The sequence below is a fragment of the Orbicella faveolata genome, unplaced genomic scaffold (genome assembly GCF_042242905.1).
Source record: "Orbicella faveolata isolate gen_17 unplaced genomic scaffold, um_ofav_v1 contig_24, whole genome shotgun sequence".
Taxonomy (NCBI): domain Eukaryota; kingdom Metazoa; phylum Cnidaria; class Anthozoa; order Scleractinia; family Merulinidae; genus Orbicella; species Orbicella faveolata.
In genome coordinates, this window is record NW_028301552.1 from 5,657,501 (window position 1) to 5,678,799 (window position 21,299).

General features: G+C 39.0%; 1 protein-coding gene across 1 annotated transcript; it reads left to right on the forward strand.

Moving 5' to 3' along the window:
• The first annotated feature begins 20,091 nt into the window (after positions 1-20,091).
• On the forward strand, positions 20,092-21,299 carry LOC149110083 (uncharacterized). Its single transcript, XM_089292051.1, has one exon. It carries the CDS (start codon positions 20,208-20,210, stop codon positions 20,586-20,588), a length of 381 nt encoding a protein of 126 aa, XP_089148177.1. The 5' UTR covers positions 20,092-20,207; the 3' UTR covers positions 20,589-21,299.

The window sequence follows — 21,299 nt, forward strand, 5'->3', positions numbered from 1 at the left end:
AAAGGACACAAATTTTCACCATCACTAACGCTCCTTTCATTCAAAACTCGAATCGCATGAGCTCCAGGTTGAACGCAAACGCAAGGTTTCCGAGCGTATTTTTTCCAACTCCTGCAATATTCAAGACAACGTCCAAGCTTTTCGACTCACAGGGCTGCTCTGATGACAAAAACTGACTTGACTTTTCCAGCATTTTCTTTAAGATTTGTAGATTTCGCAGTTCAATTCTGCTTTCGCTGTAAGTTTTCATTCTACGAGAAGCGACGCTCGAGTCAGGTTTGACATTGGCGTGATTTTCCTGGACCAATCACAATTCTTTGCTACGCATAGCAACCAATGAGGTTGCTTCATTTTGTATAGACAATAGATTACGTCAAATGGCTTTTTTCGTGTTTGTCAAAGTGGGCAAAGGCCGGCTTTCGAATTATGTTGAATGATTTTAAAATTAAAAAAAGCTTTATCTGTAGTAGTTCGTTTCGTTATTATACGAAACAAATAGATTCCATGTTGCCGTGCGTCTGTTCAGTAACAGATCACAGAAGCCGTCAAAATGTTGTAGAACATCAGTGACACCCTGGGTTATCGCCTGTTGTGCCACTTTTTTGTCCATACCACATTTTTACGTCATCTGTGATCTATTACTGAACAGACGCACGCCAAGATGGAATCTATTTGTTAAATAGATAATGAGTAAAGAGTAAAGAGGAAAGAGTGTTTGATATATCTTCTCAATCGAAACTAAAACTAAGGAGAAAATGGAAAAATAAAATCGCAAACATCTAGGCTGACTAAAATAAGGTAACCAAACATTTCTTTTTATATTACAATGAAACCGGAATTACACTATTACCGATATTTGAAAACTCTCTCAAAATTACACGAGCTCTTGTAGTGAGCTAGCGTAATCGGAAGGAATCTGTATGGGTAATCGCATGAAGCCGAGTAAAAACATCATTTGTGTTTTAGGAGGCTGCAGAAGCTACCCGAGCCAGTGACGAGGGTGATATCTGCACTGATCTTTATTCGTAAACGCATTTGATGTTAATCTTTAACTTAAGGAGGAATCATACGATTACTTGTTTATAACATAGAGGACAAAATTTGTTGTTTCGTTCATTATAGTACCGATAGTAGTTTTAGTGGTTTTGCCAACTGGAGGTTTCTTGTACCAGATCGACAGATGACCTTTGGAATACTCTAGAAAGTTTCATATGATGGCGAATCTCCACCCCGAGGTTTAACCCCTAACCTCTTTGTACACCATTTTGACAGAAAAGCGACCCCTTTCATATACCTTTTATTTTTTAGAAAAGATACCCCTTTGACATACCTTCTTAAGAACACTGCTGGAATGAGGTTAACCAACATTATAATCCATCAAATATTTTTGTTCGCCTCCCGACGATTGGTCTAAACGCGTCACGTGACTGAATATCCCCCCAGCTAAAACAAGGGAATATCTGAGTAATATTCCTCAATTGTCAAAACCGCTCGTGTTGTGAAAAATATTTGAAGGATAATAAACACGATAGCCTCCATTTGGCACGGAAATATGCTCGGATATTTGTCCCTGGACATTATTTGTTCCTCAGCTGCTCATGGTTGTCCTTGAGATACGCTCTCCGAAAACTGTTCGCTTCTCGTGACAGATAATGTCCCTGGACAAATATCCGTGCATATAAATATTTTTTTAATTTATAGGGAGTACCCCTGAGGAAGCGGGACAAATGATCGATCACGCAAAGGTAACTGGCTGTTCGTTTTTATCTTTTTTCTGTTAGATTTCTGCCAGTGTTCAGTTTTCTGTCAGTGTGCATGTTTTGGTTTTAGTGTTTACATTTTCGCACACTTCCATTAGTTCTTCAATGAATTAATCCTCAACTTTCTCGAAAAGAGACGCCATTCTTGCAAAACATAGCAAAGCAGTTTTTACCGTTGCTTAGCAACCTGATAGCCAATCATTTTCAATAAATTTTGCCGTCGACGGTACAAAAATTAACGAAAAAAATTCCTCTTGTCTCGGCCAATCATATTTGAGTACTTTTGCACCGTATATTATGCCGTGTGTTCAAGAGAGAGGTTTACTACGGTTACTGCTTACCGAGGTTTCGCAACCAAACCGCAGTTATTAGAGAAGCTGTTTACACGGAACTAATTAACTAAAGTTGGCCGCATACAACGGACGGTTTGAGGTTTTCTCGGAGAGCAAGTGCTGTATTGTTGCTCAGAAACTATTGGAAAATTATAAAATTTCATATCAAGAAATGGTCTATTGTTCCGGCTCAACATCTCACTTTGAGGAAAAATGAATAGCCTTTTGTTCTTGGTAGCTCTGAGGGACTTCGTCGGAAGCCAAGCCAAAATTGTCGCCGTTGTTCGGAAAACTTTCGGCACAACAATTAAGCTGCACTTGAATGAACTCAATTTTAGTAAACAAATCTAGGACGGTGGAGTCGTGATTCACAAAAAATACGTTGGGAGTAAAGCGAAAATTATTAAAGAGCGGAGAAATGCTACCCAAAACATCGCGTCTGTAATTTTAATTAGTGGGATATGTGTTCCCTGATTTCTTTCCGCTGGAAATCACTGTGGACATCAATTGGTCGGCGAGAAAAGATGTGCGAGCTTCGAAGCGCCATTAAGAGCTATTAATCTCTGGCCGAATGCTCGACTGAAAGCAGTCTCTCCTCCTGCTTTTCAATCCGTGGGTCGAACGCGGAAACAGCGGGAGCACGAGGCGAGCGGCTTTGCCGCTCGATTATCGCGCTCGCTATTTTCGCGTTCATCCTACACTGATCTTATGGGATTTAGAGCAAGAGAGAGCCTGTTCGCTATCCAGCCAAATGCGAACTTCACTGTCACTCCCACGCGTTTTAAGTTTACCAGGTCAGGGCAATTTTAAAGCAAAAACACGCCTTACTTGTCGGCAGCTTTTACTTTCACTTTTAAATACATGTGTACAACCGCCACCCCACCGCAACTATTTGCACCGACAGGATTATACCAGTACCATTTCCTCTCGGGAGAATTTGTCTTCCATTCAGTCTCTCTGATCGTTTAAATTTCGCGCTCGTATGGTAATCGTAAATTTCAAAAACTCCCGCGGGTATTTAGAAGCTTGTACCGCCATTGTTTCAAAATGGCCATATACGACCAATTTTAGGTCGTATAACAATGCCCATTGTTATCGATGTGGAGCCGGTTTTTACTCCAATGCCGAACGTAGGTCGTTGTCGATTTGCTTGCGGTGATGTCGAGCCAAACTCTCCTTAAATGTAAAGCTCTGTAGATGAATAGTGGAAAGAAAATTTTTCGCTGAGCCTCTTCCCGCAAAAAACCTGAAACGGTATCTGCCACGGAGCCCGAGCTACGTAAATGTCTACCGGTACTTCTTCTTATTCGAGGCTGCTTTAAATTCTAACATTTGCTTTCCTTCTCCATAGACCTCAATTATTATTTTTTTTCTTTCTCTATTTGTGGTAGGTCTTCTTCTATTTGCGCCTGCCTGTACACTGCTACTAAGCTACTGAGCTTCTAACAGAAAGGAAACGGCCCGGAGGGGGTACTCCCTTATATGAGCTATATAGGTATGTGCGGCCTCAAAGGGTATGGTTTTTCAGCCGTTTTGGTCATAAATAGGGTATCAATTTTAGCTGATTTTGGCCATTTTGGTCATATATAGGGTAAGGGTTTTGGGAAGCGGGCCGCACACCCCCACCCAACTTTTCTGGGAGTATCCCCCTAGGGAAAACGCTTTTGGCACTTGACGATGAACGGGAAACAGCAGTCCGGGATTTCTTTGCCTAAACATGAGTTTATTCAACTTTTTTGCCCGCTGACTTGAAACCTACTTACATTAGGAGGAATCTTTGTCTATTTTCCTCTTCTTTGCGCGCTGCACGCGTGGACACTTGCTGCCAAGATCTCGCGACAACGTCTGCTTTTACTCGGCTGCCGTCGGTTACTGAGCTAAACCATGCCTGAGGAGGCGTTCAACTGTCGGCAAACCTAGGCTGGCTTACTTTTGATTTTGCCACCATTTACCGAGGTTTGCTACTGTGATTACACGATTAAAAATTTCACTTCACTAAAGTTAAAACAAAACCAACGTAAACATCTCTCGTGAAAACACGGGCTTGTATGTTAAATGAAGAAAATTACGAATGCGCGCGCGTCAATTTCAACTGCAGGGCAAATTAAACATTAACGATTCATAGGCCTGCTCGCAGCCACTTAATTGAAGTCATTCTTTCAGTCTTAAAATAACGCTATGAATACCCCATGACGGTACATTTGCCTTCACGGTCGACAAGATTAACCGAAGAACAGAAATTGATGAACATGATCTCAGGAAATTCATTCTTGAGAAATAACACATTTTACCAAAATTTGTCATATAACGGTACAGCCCATGATATCTAATTAGTGAGTTTTCACCTGTTTATAAAGACATATGTTCCCTTATTTAACCAACCAGCCATTCGTGAACTTTTCTCTTGAAAGGGATGCGATTATGGAATTATTTTGGGAAAACAATCATAAAACACACCATAGAACGACTACAGAAATTCAAGAGGAACGTTTAATTCGAATGTGATTCCAGGGTTGAATAAAAGTTACGATAACATTATAAACCAACTCTGACAAAATTTTAACGTCTGGTCAAGGAATAACGCTGGAAATAAGCCATGGCGGCGCATTTGTCTTCACTGACTTTAGCTTACATTTATGTATGTCTTTCTTCTTTCATGATAACAATATCGTCTTTAATGTAAATATCAATTTAAATTAACTTAGCATGCGGCCAACGCCAACTTATATCTACATGACAGTGACCAACTCGAAAGCTCATGGGCTACTTTGAACACTGTAGACAATTAAATACTGTTTCTTCTAGTTAATTTCTATCTGCATTTATTTTTCCTATATCATTGTAAACCATCGTACGTTAAGTTGTTTTTCTGTAAATAGTGTGCGATAATAAAAAACTGAACTGAAAACTGAAACTGAAACTGACACCCGACTAGGCAAACTGACGAACAGAAATTGATGAACATCATCTCAGGAAATTGATACTTGAGAAATAACACATTTTACCAAAATTGGTCATATAACGATACAGCCCATGATATCTAATTAGTGAGTTTTCACCTGTTTATAAACACATACGTTGCCTTATTTAACTAACCAGCCACAACACTACAGACAGATATAAATTACCAATGATAATCGAAACATTGTCAGCTAAATGATAATTATTGGCTCAGTAAAACCTACGTTAGCGGAAGCTTATTCACAAACACGTTAAAATTGACACTGATCTGTTTGAAATTGGAAAACGCAAACTTATCGCAGTTCCGTCCGACGTAGCAAGTTGCCGACTTTCCTAGTGTTTCCTCACGAAACGATCATGTCTACCTCTTGCTGTCTTCTCTGATAGACAGGACCTATTGTTCTTCAGGTAAGATTCTAAAACTTTAGTTGCTTGATAATGTTCAGCTGTTAATGCTTTTAAGCAGGTGATGTGTCCAACACACTCTAAAAACAAGTTATATGAAATGTTATAAGAAACGATTTGGAAATACATGAGACAAGAAATATAAGTGATGGAAACCGAGGTTTCGTTGCATCTTGCCCCATTATCAAGGTTACATAATTAAAGATAAAAAGTGGTTTGTCAAGAGGCTAAGTTGAAGCGAATTTGCATAAAAGAGTACGAAGCTAATTACATGAATACTTTAGCACGAAGAGAGTCAGACTGTACTTTCAGTGCTGGTTTAAGATCTTGAATACACGGCATTTTATTAACAAGGCAGTCAAATTTGTTCATGCATTTCTTGATTACATTGAAGCGTGCTAAGAAATTGGTCGGAACAGCAGTGTTATGTTCTTTGGAATAATACTTATATTTAGCACCCAAGCATGCATCTTTTATGATTTGTATCACAAGTGTTCCGCCGTTAGTGTGAGAGAAAAGTGTCGAAAGTGTCTTGTATACAATAGAAAACGCGGACTACATTCTTGCTAGTTGCTTGATAGCATTCAACCGTAAAAAAAAGTCAAACATATATTAGACAACACTTTAAAACATAATTCACTGAGAGAGAAAGTTTGTTTTCTTCTTTTTCCTCTTCTCTTTCCAAAACCTCAGAGAGAAAAAGCAATCTTATTTTACATGCCATGTCCGTCGACTCTTTCGAAACATGCAATGCTGGCGCTTAATTACGATTTACGATGGGTAAGCGACTATTAATATCTTTATAAAGGTGAATGAGTATTGCTACCGCTGCAGAAACAACCTGAAGAAACAATCACGAGCGAGGCCACTCTAGCTTAAAGTCTCACCTTTCAGTCCCCGCGCAATACAAGGATTGTAGCAATCTTATTAATTTAAACAAACTTGGTCGTGTGGTCGAGTGATTCCTCTCTTAACACTCCATTAGCTTTCACGAGCCAAACGTTACGTACATACATGTACGTCTAAAAGAACCATACCACCGTGATCAATATTCCGTTTATTTGGAGGAAAGGTGACTCGCCTGCCAACAAGCTTTCCTTGCAAGCTTCAAAGTAAGTCACCTGGCCTGGGTTGTTCTAAAGGTGGATAACGCTACCCACCGGATAGATCACTATCCGGTAGATAGTGCGGTTTGTTTTGTTAACACATCCCACTGGATAGCGATTTATCTGGTGAATACCGTCCCTGCTGTTCAAAGGAGGAGGACGAACCTGCTGCTTTGAGACAACTTCCGAAAACCGACGTTATCAATCGAAGTCACCTGTATAAGAAAAAGTTCCGCTTTCCATTGGAAGCTAATTTGAGCGAGCTAAGATATACTGCAAGGCTGGAATTAACTGAAAAGCACATAAATATACCGTAAAATCACTTTATTATACCGCTGATACAGTGTTGTATACTAGAATTTCGTATAATAATAGAAGCTTCCATTGTCTCACTCGCCAGGCTCGAAAATTATAAACTTAGTACAGGCGAAAAAAAATGCCCATCAGCCGTATTAAACAACGTCCTGCTAAATGCAACTTCTCCGCATGGAAAATAAGAAGACTTCAACCTCTGAAACACTCGCAATAACTCACTTTGAAAAAGAGAGATGGCCTGGGACAAGGGTATCCGAGCGAGCGTTTATGGAATTACTTCGGAGACGCCATCAACAAACATCGTGAGACGATTTTTTAGAACTGACTACCGAACTCCAAGAGGAACGTTGAGTGCGAATGTGATAGTGATTTCAGGGTTGATTTTAAGGTACATTTTACGCCTATCGAGAAGAACTGAAGAACACCAATTTATAAACATCACCTTAAGCTTTTCATTTCTGCATATTAATGACACATTTTCGCCAAATTAAAATTGGTTACATAACGGTGTACCTCTTCATATTTAATGAATTATTGTAAGACATTTATTTTGTTTTATTTAACAAACTAGCCACAACAATAGAAACAGCTCTTTGTCTAAATTGCCAATGATGATCGAAATATTAGATAACGGCAAGGGAATATTAAGGTTAAGAGCCGACGTTTCGGCGTCATCGTGACACCATTAAGGGAGCTTAAGCAACGACGACGACGACGCCGAGGACGACGCCTTGTAAAAAATGAATTTATATTTGACCAACGAAATTTGCGATTGTCTAGATCTTTTTAGCAAGCCAATGATTCTAAAAACGTGCTTAGGCTAACTATGCAGCGACAGCGGTCAATTCCAAATTAAAATGCGAAATATTAGCCGTCGTCGTCAACGTTCCTTGGACGCCGCAGAACTTGGCCGTCATTTCACGTTGTTGTTGTTGTTTTTGCAAAGAATTGAACAAAGATTATAACGCACGTGCAGAGCTTTCCAATAATTCTTCTCTGGCCTGTTTGTTTCGCCGTTGGAAAGGACTTTTCCCACTTGCAGGGCGCAAAATTTTACCGGTGGATTTTTCCGCCGGTGACGTCAATACACATTAACCAATGAACAACCAAGTACTGACTATACGTCATGACGTCGCGCGCGATCAACAACACAACTCGCAGAGCAAATGTCTGCTGAGTTCAAAAATCTTTTTCAGTTAGCTTTAGCTTTTGTTCTCGGATATACACTTAAGGATATGAATTTTATGGAAGCAATTGAATATGGTCTATCCAACTTAATTTCAAGTCTTTGAAAGAAGGACAGGGAAAAGCAGTGGAAGGCTATTTATGCGACCAATACGTGTTTGTTTAATTACGGACGCGATTTGAGCTCCTGCGTGATCCGGATCGTTTGAGAGAATTAACTAAGTTTGGACCTTTCAAAGAAGAACAGAGCCGTTCCTGCAGTTTGTGTAATTGTTGCACTTTTAGTTGATTTAATGAATGACCAAGTTTCTTCTCTACAAAGAAAGGGCATCACAACAAATTTGCATCGGCCGTTTTACCGACTTTACCGTGTTGAAAGCGATCGTCGATGGATGAAAGACTCTTGGGAACAGCGCTTTTATTCTCTCCCGTTCGTTGCGATTTCGATTCTCAAGGTTATTTAATCAAGAGAGTTTTACAGAATTAAGGTTCTCCCCGACTTATTCCGCCTTCTTTAGTAAAATCGGATTCTTGTCGGTACAAGCTACATCTACATGAGTTTGTAGCAATTGTCAGGCAGCTCTCTGTTCGACGGCTGGTTAATCTAGACTAAAATAATTCTCGATCGGTATAAACACGGTTTTGTCTCTTGAGGAGGGGTTACTCAATGGAACAGCTTTTGCCGTTTGTCTGCTGACTACATACTCCACTTTACACAAATAAATTTATTTGAGTTAGGGAACAGTACTCGTACTCTCGTAAACTTTTTGATGGGATGCTTTCGCGACGATCGCGCGCGGTGCACATGGAAAGTGAAAAATGTCAATCATGTTTTTCGCGCCAAACATTTACGCTCTGATTCACATTCCTGCAAGTGAAACAAGTCGACCTCTCGCGACTTACGTCGCTCGCGCTCGCCCTCGCGACTTTGTCGCTCGAAGATTATCCTCTTGCTTCGCTCGAGGGAGATAAATAGTCAAGGATTAAGAAAAGGTCGACTTGTGGCAAGTCTAGCTTTTGTGTTTTTGGCTTCTAATTGCCGGTAGGAGGCGCGGTGGTCTTAGAATGTTTATTTCTCTTTTGTAGATATCTTAATGCAAATTTTCCCTTTCTTTCATAGCTTGGCTATTCTTCTTGTGTCGCAAATATTAATTTTTATGATTAATAATACACATGAAAAAATTACTCGATTCTGATTGGCTAAGAGCAGTGCAGTTCAAGTGTAACACCAGTGCAAAAAGTGTAACATCAGTGCAAAAAGTGTAACACCAGTGCAAATTACACATCAAAATTCTGGATTATGATTGACTGAAAGATAATAGGAATTTTTCTAAGAAAATGATATCAGGTAAAATGATGACGAAAATTTTGTGTTGAAACTTTGAAAAAAGTTTTCTCAAATAAGAAAAAATGGCTCCAAGAAAGATCTTCCGGCACTTCCTCCGCGCGAATTTTTTCATGTTTATATTATTAATAAGTAATCATACGGTTTTTCTCGTTCAATTTGGAGTTAATTTGCACTTGTGAGTTTTTCAAAAAGCTGAAATTACACTCGCCGAAGCGGCTCGTGCAATTTCAGCTTTTTGAAAAACTCACTCGTGCAAATTAATTCCAAATTGAACTCGAAACCGTATGATTACCTATACTAATTGGTCATAAGACTTCGTGTGGTCCAATTCGAACTGTAATCATGCTCGTGATAAACAAATCGGACTCCAGCTGTGCGGTCGTCCGATTTTGTTATCACTCTTTTGATAACAGACCGAAGAAGAGTTCAACCTCCGAAACACTCGCAATAGTTCACTTCAACTGAAAGAGTGATGGCCTGGGACAAGGGCTTCCGAGCGACCGTTTATGGTATAATTTCGGGGAAACCATCCGAACACACATCGATCGTGGGAGGCGAAACTTTTAGGAGGCTACGGAACTTGCAGAGAAACGTTAAATGCGAATGTGATACTGATTTCAGGATTGGTTATAAGTTGAGAGTACATTAAGAACCGACTCTGACCAGATTTTAAGGTCTGACCGAGGGATAACGCAGGAATTAAGATATGGCGATACATTTTGCTTCACGCCTATTGAGATAAGCTAAAGAATAGAAATTTAGATCATTTGAACTGGCACTTCATCACTGCATATTAATATAAAATTTTACCAAAATTGATTATATAACAGTGTACCTCTTGGCATGATATTTAATGAATTATCATTTGTTTATAAAGACATTTATTTTGTTTTACATAACAAACCAGCCACAACACTAGAAACAGCTCTTTGTCTAAATTACCAATAATGATTGACATATTATCAGCTAAATGATAATTATTGGCGAAGTAAAACCTACGGAACTGGAAAATATTCATTCACCAACAAGTTAAAAATTGGCGCAGAGCTGTTTTGCAACTGGAAAGTACAAACACATCGGGTTTTTATTGAAAAATTACAATTCGTGAACTTTTCTCGCGTGTTGGGGATGCAATTATGGAATTGTTTCGGCAAAACAATCATAAAGCACACCACCGAAGGACTTCAGAAATTCAAGAGGAACGTTTAATTCGAAGGTGATTTCAGGGTTGAATAAGAGTTACGATAACATTATAAACCAAAGCTGACCAAATGTTAACGTCTGGTCAAGGAATAACGCTGGAAATAAGCCATGGCGGCGCATTTGTCTTCACTGACACCCGTTTAGGCAAACTGACGAACAGAAATTTATGAATAACAATAGTAATAATAATAACGAAATACTATCATATTCAATGATAATTATTGGCTTAAAGTTTTAAAGGTAGAAATTTTCAAGGTAGAAACATCAACTCGGAAAAGAATTCCGAGTTCCAGATGGGATTTGAACCCACGAGCCTCCAGGATCTAGTCGGATACTCTAACCACTGAGCTACTGGAGACTCTATGGTGGGCAAGGGTGAAATGTGGGTCTTTAACTGGAACCGCATCGCGCAGTCACACAGCCAAATGATGTCTTGGCGTATATGAACTCACTAACTGCATCGCGCAGTCACTTTAAGGCGTTTTATTTATCATGTCCACTGCTTCCTTCTATTGTGTTTTTCTCTTGCTGTCTTCTCTGATAACAAGGGCCAATAGTTCCTCAGGTTAGATTCTAGATCTTTAGTCGCTTGACAAAACTCTAATGTTTGAAGACAGATGTTGTGTTCAGTAGCCTTTAGAGTCAAGTTATATATGTGGCAAAGAATATTAGCCTTTTCTACAAGAGAATGCTTTGCTTTGTCTTAATTATGACGAGACTTCGACGCTATACACTTGTCTGTTGAGTCGGTGAAGTCTCTCAGAATCCCTCGGCGAGCTTCGTTCATCAGTTCTGTTTTCAAAGCGCGATGCATTATTAATCTGTTTTTTCTGGTTCAAAGAAGACTGTCACCAACCTGTGTGACTTTTGCATGTTTTCTACTACAAAGTGATCTCGCCCGTTAGTGTGAGAGTAAAGTACCTCGTCTACAGAAAAATACACGGGTTAGATTCTCGCTAGTTGCTTAATTAAAAACAAATGTACAAAGACAGGTGAACTGTTACACAATTCATCAATATATGATTAATGAAAGAATTCTTTTTTCGGAGGTTTGTTTTCTTCTTAAACCTCTTCTCTTAACAAAACCTCAGAGAGAAAGAGCAGTCTTACTTTGCATGCCGTGTCGGCCGAGTCTTTCGGAACATGCAATGTTGACGCTTGATTAGGATTTCCGATGTTTAAGCGACGAGTAAGATCTTTCATAAAGTTGAATGAGTATTGCTATCGCTGCAGTTTCGCTTACGAATGATTGACAGTTGTATTTCATGAGACCCAGAGTAAACTGTTCTGTCTAAAACTAAACAGCCATGAGGCCACTCTCCGTTCAAAGGCTCGACTTTCGTTCAGGATCAATACAAAGTGCAAACCATTAAATAATACAGACCATCGCGCGTCAAAACATTTGATATTTACGTTTGGCAGAACCATGCCATACATGCTTGGCAAATTAAGAATTAACGATTAAAGGCCTGCTCACGGCAACTCATATTGAAGTAATTCTCTCAGTCTTAAAACAACGCTATGAATAACCCATGGCGGTACATTTGTCTTCACGGTCGATGAGGTTGACTGAAGAACAGAAATTTATTAACATCATCTCAGGTAATTCACACTAGCTCATACTTGATTAACTGACACATCTTACCAAAATTGGTCATGTTAAGATACAGCCCTTGATATCTAATTAATGAGTTTTCACCTGCTTATCAAGACATATGCTGCTTTATTTAACTAACCAGCAACAACACTAGACAACTCTTTGTCTAAACTACCAATGATAACGAAGCATTATCAGTTAAATGATAGTTATCAGCTGAGTATTAAAACCTACGTGAGTGGAAACTTGTCACTGATCCGTTTTTCAATTGGAAACTTCCAGAAACGTATCGTTTTGTTCAAACGTAGCTATTTACTGACTTTAATAGTGTTTCCTCAGGAAACAATCATGTCTACCGTTTCCTATTTTTGTGTTTTCCTCCTGCTGTCTTCTCTGATAGCGAGGGCCAATTGCTCTTGAGGTGAGATTTTAAGACTTAAGTTGCTTGATAACGTTTAACTCTAATGCTCTAAGGCAGGTGTTGTGTCCAGCACATTTTAAAGACAAGTTATATAGAAGCGGTTGGGATAAATCCCCTTTGTGCGAGAGAATGTCCTATTTTGTCTTAATCACGAAAAGGCTTCGACGAGGGAAATTATCAATGTTTTACACTTGTCTGTTGAGCCCTTTGAGTGCTTTTGGAGTCCCTCGGCAGGCGCTGTTAATCGGTCCTGTTTTCAAAGCTAGCATGAAGGAGATAAAGTAAATTAAGAGGAGCTTACTTCAAAGAAACCTGCTACCCACCCAAGCAGGCATCTTGTATTATTTCTACTACAAGAGTTCTACTGTTAGTGTGAGAGAACAGTGTCTCGTTTACAATAGAATATAAAGGCTATATTCTTGCTAATTGCTTGATGGCATTCAACTGCAAGAAAAGACAAACGAATGTTTAAGGACAGACTATATATGTTTGGCAACACTAAAACATTATTCACCAGGGAGAATCCCTTTCTGAGATTTGTTTTGTTCTAAAACCTCTTCTCTGAACAAAACCTTAGAGAATAAAAGCAATCTTTCTTTACATGTTGCGCTGAGCGGGTCTCAGTTTCGGAATAATGCTGACGCTTATGGTTACGATTCCCGATGTGTAAGCAACTATTAAGATTTTTATAAAGGAGACTGAATGCTGCTACCGCTGCAGATTCGCTTACAAGTGATTCAAGGTTGAAGTTCATGAGATCTAGTCTAAAGTGTCCTGCGTAAAGAAACAACAACGAGGCCACTCTCAGCGCTTAAACTCTAAACTTTCAGTTTCCTGAGCAATACAACAGCATAGCTGTGGCCGATCCATTCCTGTTTCAACGCTCCATTAGCTTTCACGAACCAAAAGTTATGTTGATACGTTTGGCATGACCATGTCACACATTTTCAATGTTCAGTTAACTTGGGGGAAAGGTGACTTGCCTGTCAATAAGCTTTCTTTATAAGCAAGGAAGTAACGGTTTCCTGGTAGCTAGGGTTACTGCGAAATAAATTGAGGACTCCATTTTGTTTATAATTTTTCCTTCAGCCTGCAAAAAAACAAACTAAGTGTCGGTTCCAACTAAAACGCCGTTCAAAGGGAAAAGGAACGCTTGGAAAATGTGGTGCTTCAAAGCACTTCGACTATCGACATTATCAATCGAAGTCACCTGTATAATAAAGTTTCGTTTTCTATTGCAAACTAAATTCAGCAATCTAAGGATATACCGCGAGGCTGACAAGGCCGAAATTTGCTAAAAAGGATTTCTTTGCTTGAAAATAAAATACAGTGAAACCTCTTCAGTATACCGTTGAGAGAAGATAGTATAAGAATTTCGTATAATAACAGGGACTTCAATGGCGAGATTCAGAAAGTAATAATTTTTGATGCGGAAATTGTATGACATATGGTAAGATGCTTCCCTCGCCATGCAGGCTCGAAAGCTACTTACAAGCAAAAAAAAATACCCAGCCGTACAACGTCCTGATAAATGCAACTTTTCCGCATGAAAAATGAGAAGAGTTCAACCTCTGAAACACTCGCGTTATCTCACTTCGACTGAAAAAGATTGATGGCCCGGGACAAGGGCATCCGAGCGAGTGTTTATGGTAATATTTCGGGGAAACCATCCGAACACACATCGATCGTGGGAGGCGAAACTTTTAGGAGGCTACGGAACTTGCAGAGGAGCCTTAAATGCGAATGTGATACTAATTTCAGGATTGGTTGTAAGTTGAGAGTACATTAAGAACCGACTTTGACCAGATTTAAAGGTGTGACCGAGGGATAACGCGGGAATTAAGATATGCTGGTACGTTTTGCGTCACGCCTAAAGAATAGAAATTGACATCATCTGAAGCGCTTCATCACTGCATATTAATAGCACATTTTACCAAAATTGTAACAGTGTACCTCTTGATATTTAATAAATTATCATTTGTTTATACAGAAATTTCTTTTGTTTTATATAGCAAACCACTTGTCAGCCACAACACTCGGACATCTCTTTGTCTAAATTAACAATGATGATCGAAATATTATCAGCTAAATGATAATTATTGGCTAAGTAAAACCTACAGAACTGGAAAATATTCATTTACCAACGAGTTTAAAATTGGCGCAGAACAGTTTTGCAAATGGAAAATACAAATACATCGGGTTTTTGTTGAAAAGTTACGATTCGTGAACTTTTCTCGAGTTAGGGATGCGATTATGGAATTATTTTGGCAAACAATCATAAAGCACACCACAGGACGACTACAGAAATTCAAGAGGAACGTTTAGTTCGAAGGTGATTTCAGGGTTCAATAAGAGTTACGATAACATTAAAAACCAAAGCTGACGTCTGGTCAAGGAATAACGCTGGAAATAAGCCATGGTGGCACATCTGCCTTCACTGACACCCCATTAGACAAACGGACGAACAGAAATTTATCATGAACGTCACCTCAATATCAATAACACATTTTACCAAATTGGTTGTATATTAACGGTACATCCCTTGATATTTAATTAATTTTCAAAGGCCTGTTTATAAGAACTCGCTCATTTTGTTTCATTTAACTAACCAGTCATAACACTAGACAGCTCTTTGTATAAATTACCAGTAATAACGAAACATTATCTTATTCAATGATAATTATTGGCTTAAAGTTTTAAAGCCTACGAAATGAATCGTTTTATTGTCATGTCCACTGTTTCCTTCTATATTGTTTTCTCTTGTTGTCTTCTCTGATAACAAGGGCCAATTGTTTAGATGCTAGAGCTTTAGTCGCTTAATAAAACTCTAATGTTTGAAGACAGATGTTGTGTTCAGTACTCTATAAAGTCAAGTTATATATGTGGCAAAGAATATTAACTTTTTCTACAAGAGAATGCTTTGCTTTGAATTAATTATGACAAGACTCCGACGCTATACACTTGTCTTGTGAGTCGGTGAAGTCTCCGCTCAGGATCCTTCGGCGAGCTCCGTTAATCAGTCCTGTTTTCAAAGCGCGATGCATTTTTAATTTGATTTTTCTGGTGGAAAGAAGCCTGCCGCCAACCTGAGTGACTTTTGTTTGTTTTCTGCTCTAAAGTGATCCACCGTTAGTGTGAGAGTAAAGTATCTTGTCCTCGAAAGAATGCACGTACTAGATTCTCGCTAGTTGCTTAAAAACAAATGTTCAGAGACAGGTGAAGTGTTATGCAATACATAAATACATGATTTACTAGGGAAGAACACTTTTTTAGAAGGTTTGTTTTTCTCTTAAACCTCTTCTCTTAACAAAACCTCAGCCGGAGAGAAAAAGCAATCTTACTTTGCATGCCGTGTCGGCCGAGTCTTTCGGAACATGCAATGTTGACGCTTGATTACGATTTCCGATGTGTAAGCGACTATGAAGATTTTTCATAAAGTTGAATGAGTATTGCTATCGCTGCAGTTTCGCTTACGAATGATTGACAGTTGTATTTCATGAGATCTAGAGTAAACTGTTCTGCCTAAAACTAAACAACCACGAGACCGCTCTCCGTTCAAACGCTCAACTTTCGTTTAGGATCAATACAGAGTGCAAACCATCATAAATACAAACCATCGCGCGTCGAAACATTTGGTAGTTACGTTTGGCAGAACCATGCCATACATGCTTGGAGGAGAGGTGACTCGCCTGCCAACGAGCTCTTTTCGATTCGCGGGTTACACAATGACTCACCTAGAAAGGTTATTCGTGAAACAAATGAACGACTTCATGTTACGATAAAACTGCATTCATAAGGATTCTTCTACCTTTCATCTACCGGAGTGTCTTCAGTTTATTTTTCTTCTGGGGTTATTACTCCACATCTGCTAATAAGTTAAAGACTTCCCTTATTTTTAAGGTAACTTTTCTTTCGGCTCGGACGAAAGCAAAATGCTACAAAATTAAATCTAGACTAAATGCTTCGAGGCGCGCGAGAGAAACTGAAACTGCGCTTCGAGAAGCGGGCAGGAAGGCAGCCAGCCAGGCTGCACTTGACAGCAAAGGCAACATCAGGCTTAATACGGACAAGTTGAGAAAGAACACAAATTACAACATTACATTCTTACATTTTTACTTACCAACCGCAAAGCAGGAGAAGGTGAGTTTAATATTGTAACCTGAAAACTCTGAACCATGGATGAATCCTGATAATAGCGAAAACGTAGGTACACTGTAGGAAACACTTTGTTTTAAAAAATTGGGAAAAAACCCACAAACGACTAAAATATTGCTTCCCAAGATAAATACATGTTGACAAGAGCATTCCGTAGCAGTTAACATTTTTCACGCGTCGACTTTTCTTCAGCCAGGTATCTGCCAGCTTCTGCCATCAAAATAATTAAGTTCCTTAATTTGTAGTTCAAACCTAAATGATTGCTATTTTACCACTGTCGTGTATGTTTTAAAATTCGACAGCAAGATACTTTTTTATATACCTGAAAGCTTTACTCCGCTCAAACTGGTAACAAAGCTTTTGAATTATCCTAAATGTTAATGATATGTAGACTAATTACTCAGGTAATCTGCGGTTATGATAGTTTTCTAATAGCGCGGTTTAACACAACGAAACGAACGTGATGTGAGCTCTATTCACTTGTTTGCTCGTAATAATGCACATATATTATCGTTCTTTCCCCAGGAACAAACGCTTTTCAACCAGATGACAATTCTATCAGTCAGACTTTTAAACAGCGTCAGTTCTCAAAGGACGAGTTCCATTATCTGAATGCGACTCGAGTTGGAACATTCACCGTGTACGACATCTTTGATTGCATCTTTGAATGCCTCAGCAGTCCCTCGTGCCTTTCTTTTAACTTGGCCGCCTCCAAAGGAGAAGATGGAAAACTTTGGTGCGATCTGCTGTCTTCTGATAGGTACAGAAACTTCAGAGAGTACAATGAAAACATGACTTCGCATCACTTTTTCACTATGGTAGGGCCTGGTTTCTGATACGTACGTTTCTTTACCACACTGATATTGCTACTTTACTCCAGATCATCAAACCAAGTTCCTTTTATAACCATGAATTATTTCTGCTTATTTCAGTCGCCCTGTTCTTCCATGCCGTGTCAAAACGGAGGTACCTGTGTGACGAATTACAAGTATAACACCTTTGAATGCGATTGTGACAAAGGATTCATTGGTGAATATTGTGAGAAAGGTAGACTGCCAACTTTATTCAATTAGATTTGTTTCATTTGAACTGTTTTAACGTGGTCATCTCCATAGATAGCTACGAATGTTGACATTGCTCCAGAATTGGTTGAACGACTACATCCGACTACCGGTGTGCATATGACCGCTTCAATCGCTGCAGAATAAAAATACTGTCTGAGAGGACCTGGATCACCCAACGATCGCTACGTTTGTCAGAGAATTGTTTCCATATGGTCCGCGCAATGATCAACTGAACGTTTTTCAGTGATCGTAGCAATCATTTGCCTGATATGGAAACCAACTATTAACCATCAGTGGTTCTAAAAATTAAATATTTTTTCTGTTTGCAGCTGTGACGTCATGCAAAGAACTGTACAACGTACACAAGTAAGTCAATAATTTTAAATGTTAATAATAATAATAAAATATTTATATAGCGCCAATATCCTAAAAGTTCAAAAGCGCTTTACAGTTCAAAATATTAAAAACACTTAAGACAAATAAAGTAAAACTAAAAAAATTTCGCTAAAAAAGAAGTTCTCATGATTACCATTAGTTAAGAATCCTTATTTTAGTTCTTATTTTCCTTATTTCCATTCTAGGTAATCGTATGAATGCGTGTTCAGTTAAGCATTTACACTACGAGTGATATTGGAAATTCTCTCAAAATTGTGCGAGCCTTTAGGCGAATTCAGTTTGTAAGAATTTTGAAATATATCACGAGTAGCTAGAGTGAATCATACGATTACTTATTTATTATCTGACTAAGAAAATTTCTAACTCGCGCGCGTTTCAGGGATTTGCACTCCTGCGGGGCAAATTAAAAGTTTTCGATAAATTGGCCTGCTCTCAGCCAATCACGATTAAGTAATTTTCTAGTCAAGTAACAACGATGGAAATTGAAAGTGGTTGTTAAGCACTACCTTTTAAACCTAACTGTTAACTGTTCCTAATTAGAGCGTTGAGGTAAACTTTGAAAACAGCCCTAAAAACAAACCAGATTTCACAAAATGTGGCCACCTATCAAGCAAATGATTTTGTATTTATTGTTTGCAACTTTCTCAGGACGAAAGCAAAAGATAGATTGATCTAGATACCAGTCTAGAAGGGAAAATCTAGACTGCGGTCACTATCGATTTAAGCCAATCATATTCGCACCGCGTGAATTTGATAGTTTCCAGTCCTTGCGAGACACAGCCATATGATAATAATACGTTTTTTTTTTGAGACGAAGGACCATAGTTAATAGAGAGGACTGGTTATGAAGCGCAGCAAACATCAAAGGAAAAAACAAATATGCCAAGATTTATGTTGGAAGGTCCTCGACCGTGCCCAATCTTTTGTTTTGCGCTCGTGCTCTATGTATGAATTACGTAACCAATACGTTTCTGTTGGTTAGTTCCTCGGTACAGAGTAAACAACTATTGTGTCTTGTGCACGGTCAAAGCCAAAAAAGTGAACAAAAACATACAACAAAGAATTTTGTCGTTTTTCATAACCATTCCCCTCTGTTAGCTACGGAAGGACTAACGATTTAAACATCAGCGTAACTAACTCGCTCCATTTATCAACTTCAAGTTCAGATAAATGAACTTTAAATTTGTATTGCCGCCGTCATATTTAGACGAGTTCTCAGGCAAAACAAGCAAACTATCTATTTAAGCTCTAAATATTATATTAAGAAGTAAGCAGTGTTGAAACTCAATCTCAGGTTTCTTCAATTCAGTAGCTGTTGTTATTATTCACATCCAACAGGTCCAGCGTGAGTCAGCTGGTCACGCTCCACATAGACTCAAAACCAATTTCTGTTCTCTGTCACATGGGAGATTTTGGATGTGGAGATGGAGGATGGACGCTGGTCATGAAGATTGACGGCAGCAAGGTATCACATTCACCTCTCTACTCGTACACGCCAAGAATCATGATCTGTAAAAGTAAAATGGCTGCTTAGAGGTGGAATGAAATGAACTCACTATTCTTGATGGGATTTAGCAGGAGTAACTCAGCTCAGTTAGTCGAGATTCTCAACATAATGTTTGACGTTTCTCGCAATCCTTTGGTTTTGCGGATTCGTCTAGACAAGAAAATTGTTTACAACAAAATGTTATGTTTACGAAGTCATCAAAACAGTACTCTGTAAGAATTCCAAAGTTAGATGATTAAATGAGCATCATTCTTTATATACGAGAGGCATTTTATATTTTAAAATGAACAGAACATCTATACTTTTTCTCCTCAGAGTACATTTCATTACGACTCGGGGTACTGGGTAATAAAACTGAATACAACCTTCCTGGAGGGGAGACTGGGTTTGACTCACAAGAGACCAAGTTACCGACCTACTGGAACACATCCTTCTCCAAGATCTGTCTTGGTATGAAGATCGGCCAACAGATCAACTTCACTGTCATCAACAAACAGGCCAACTCTCTGTACTCACTGATCGCTGACGGGCAATACCGCAACACCTCACTGGGTCGTAACACGTGGAAGTCGCTGGTTGGTTCACAAGCCTCCTTGCAGGTCGGCTGTAATAAGGAAGGATTCAATGCTGCAGGTAGCGTAAACGGCTCGTCTAAAGCAAGAATCGGTTTCCTAGGTAACGATGGAAACGAGTGCGACTCCCCTGACTCGAGAATCGGGTTTGGTACAGGAGGATATCCTGTTGACTCCAACACCTGTGGAAACGAGGCTTTATGGTCACCAGATAATGGCGACAAACACATCAAAGCCATGGGTTATATCTTAGTCCAGTGATGAGAACTCTGTATGATGACATCCTATCAAAGAATCGTTCGCATAAAAGCTTCCATTTTTAGAGAATAAGTGTACTATAGACCAAATATTAACTAAAAAGTAGTAACACTTGGAAGACGCTGATTGGTTCTCAGGCCTCATTGCAGCTCAACTGTAGCAAGGAGGGGTTCAATGCTAAGGGTGATTCCAAAGCAAGAATGGGTGTCATTAGTGACCAGCAGAATCACTGCTCCAGTTGTAACTCCAGAATCGGGTTTGGTACAGGAGGGCATCCTGTTGACTCCAACACCTGTGGAAACGGAGCTTCATGGTTACCAGATAATGGCGACAAACAAATCAAAGATATTGGTTACATATTAGTGCAGTAAGAAGGAACTGATGAGATGAAGTCAATATCCATTACCTAAATCAATTTACTCAAAACACATTAAAATCACGTCAGTCCCATATTTTTAACCCGATTTAGCATGGACTTAAGTTTTGTGCGTGAGCCTGAAGGGATGGGTCTCTTTTGGCCGACCATATGTTTTTCCAAAAGAGTGCACTCAATAGGCTCGTAAGGCATCGGAACTTGCAAATAATCAAGTGACATTTTCGTTGTTATACACCTTAATGATGTCATCTTTAAAAATATCTGCCATCTTGGATCTGCCATGTTAGATTTCAATTCTTTTTTACTTCTTTTTTCCTACACTAAAGAAATAAATAAAA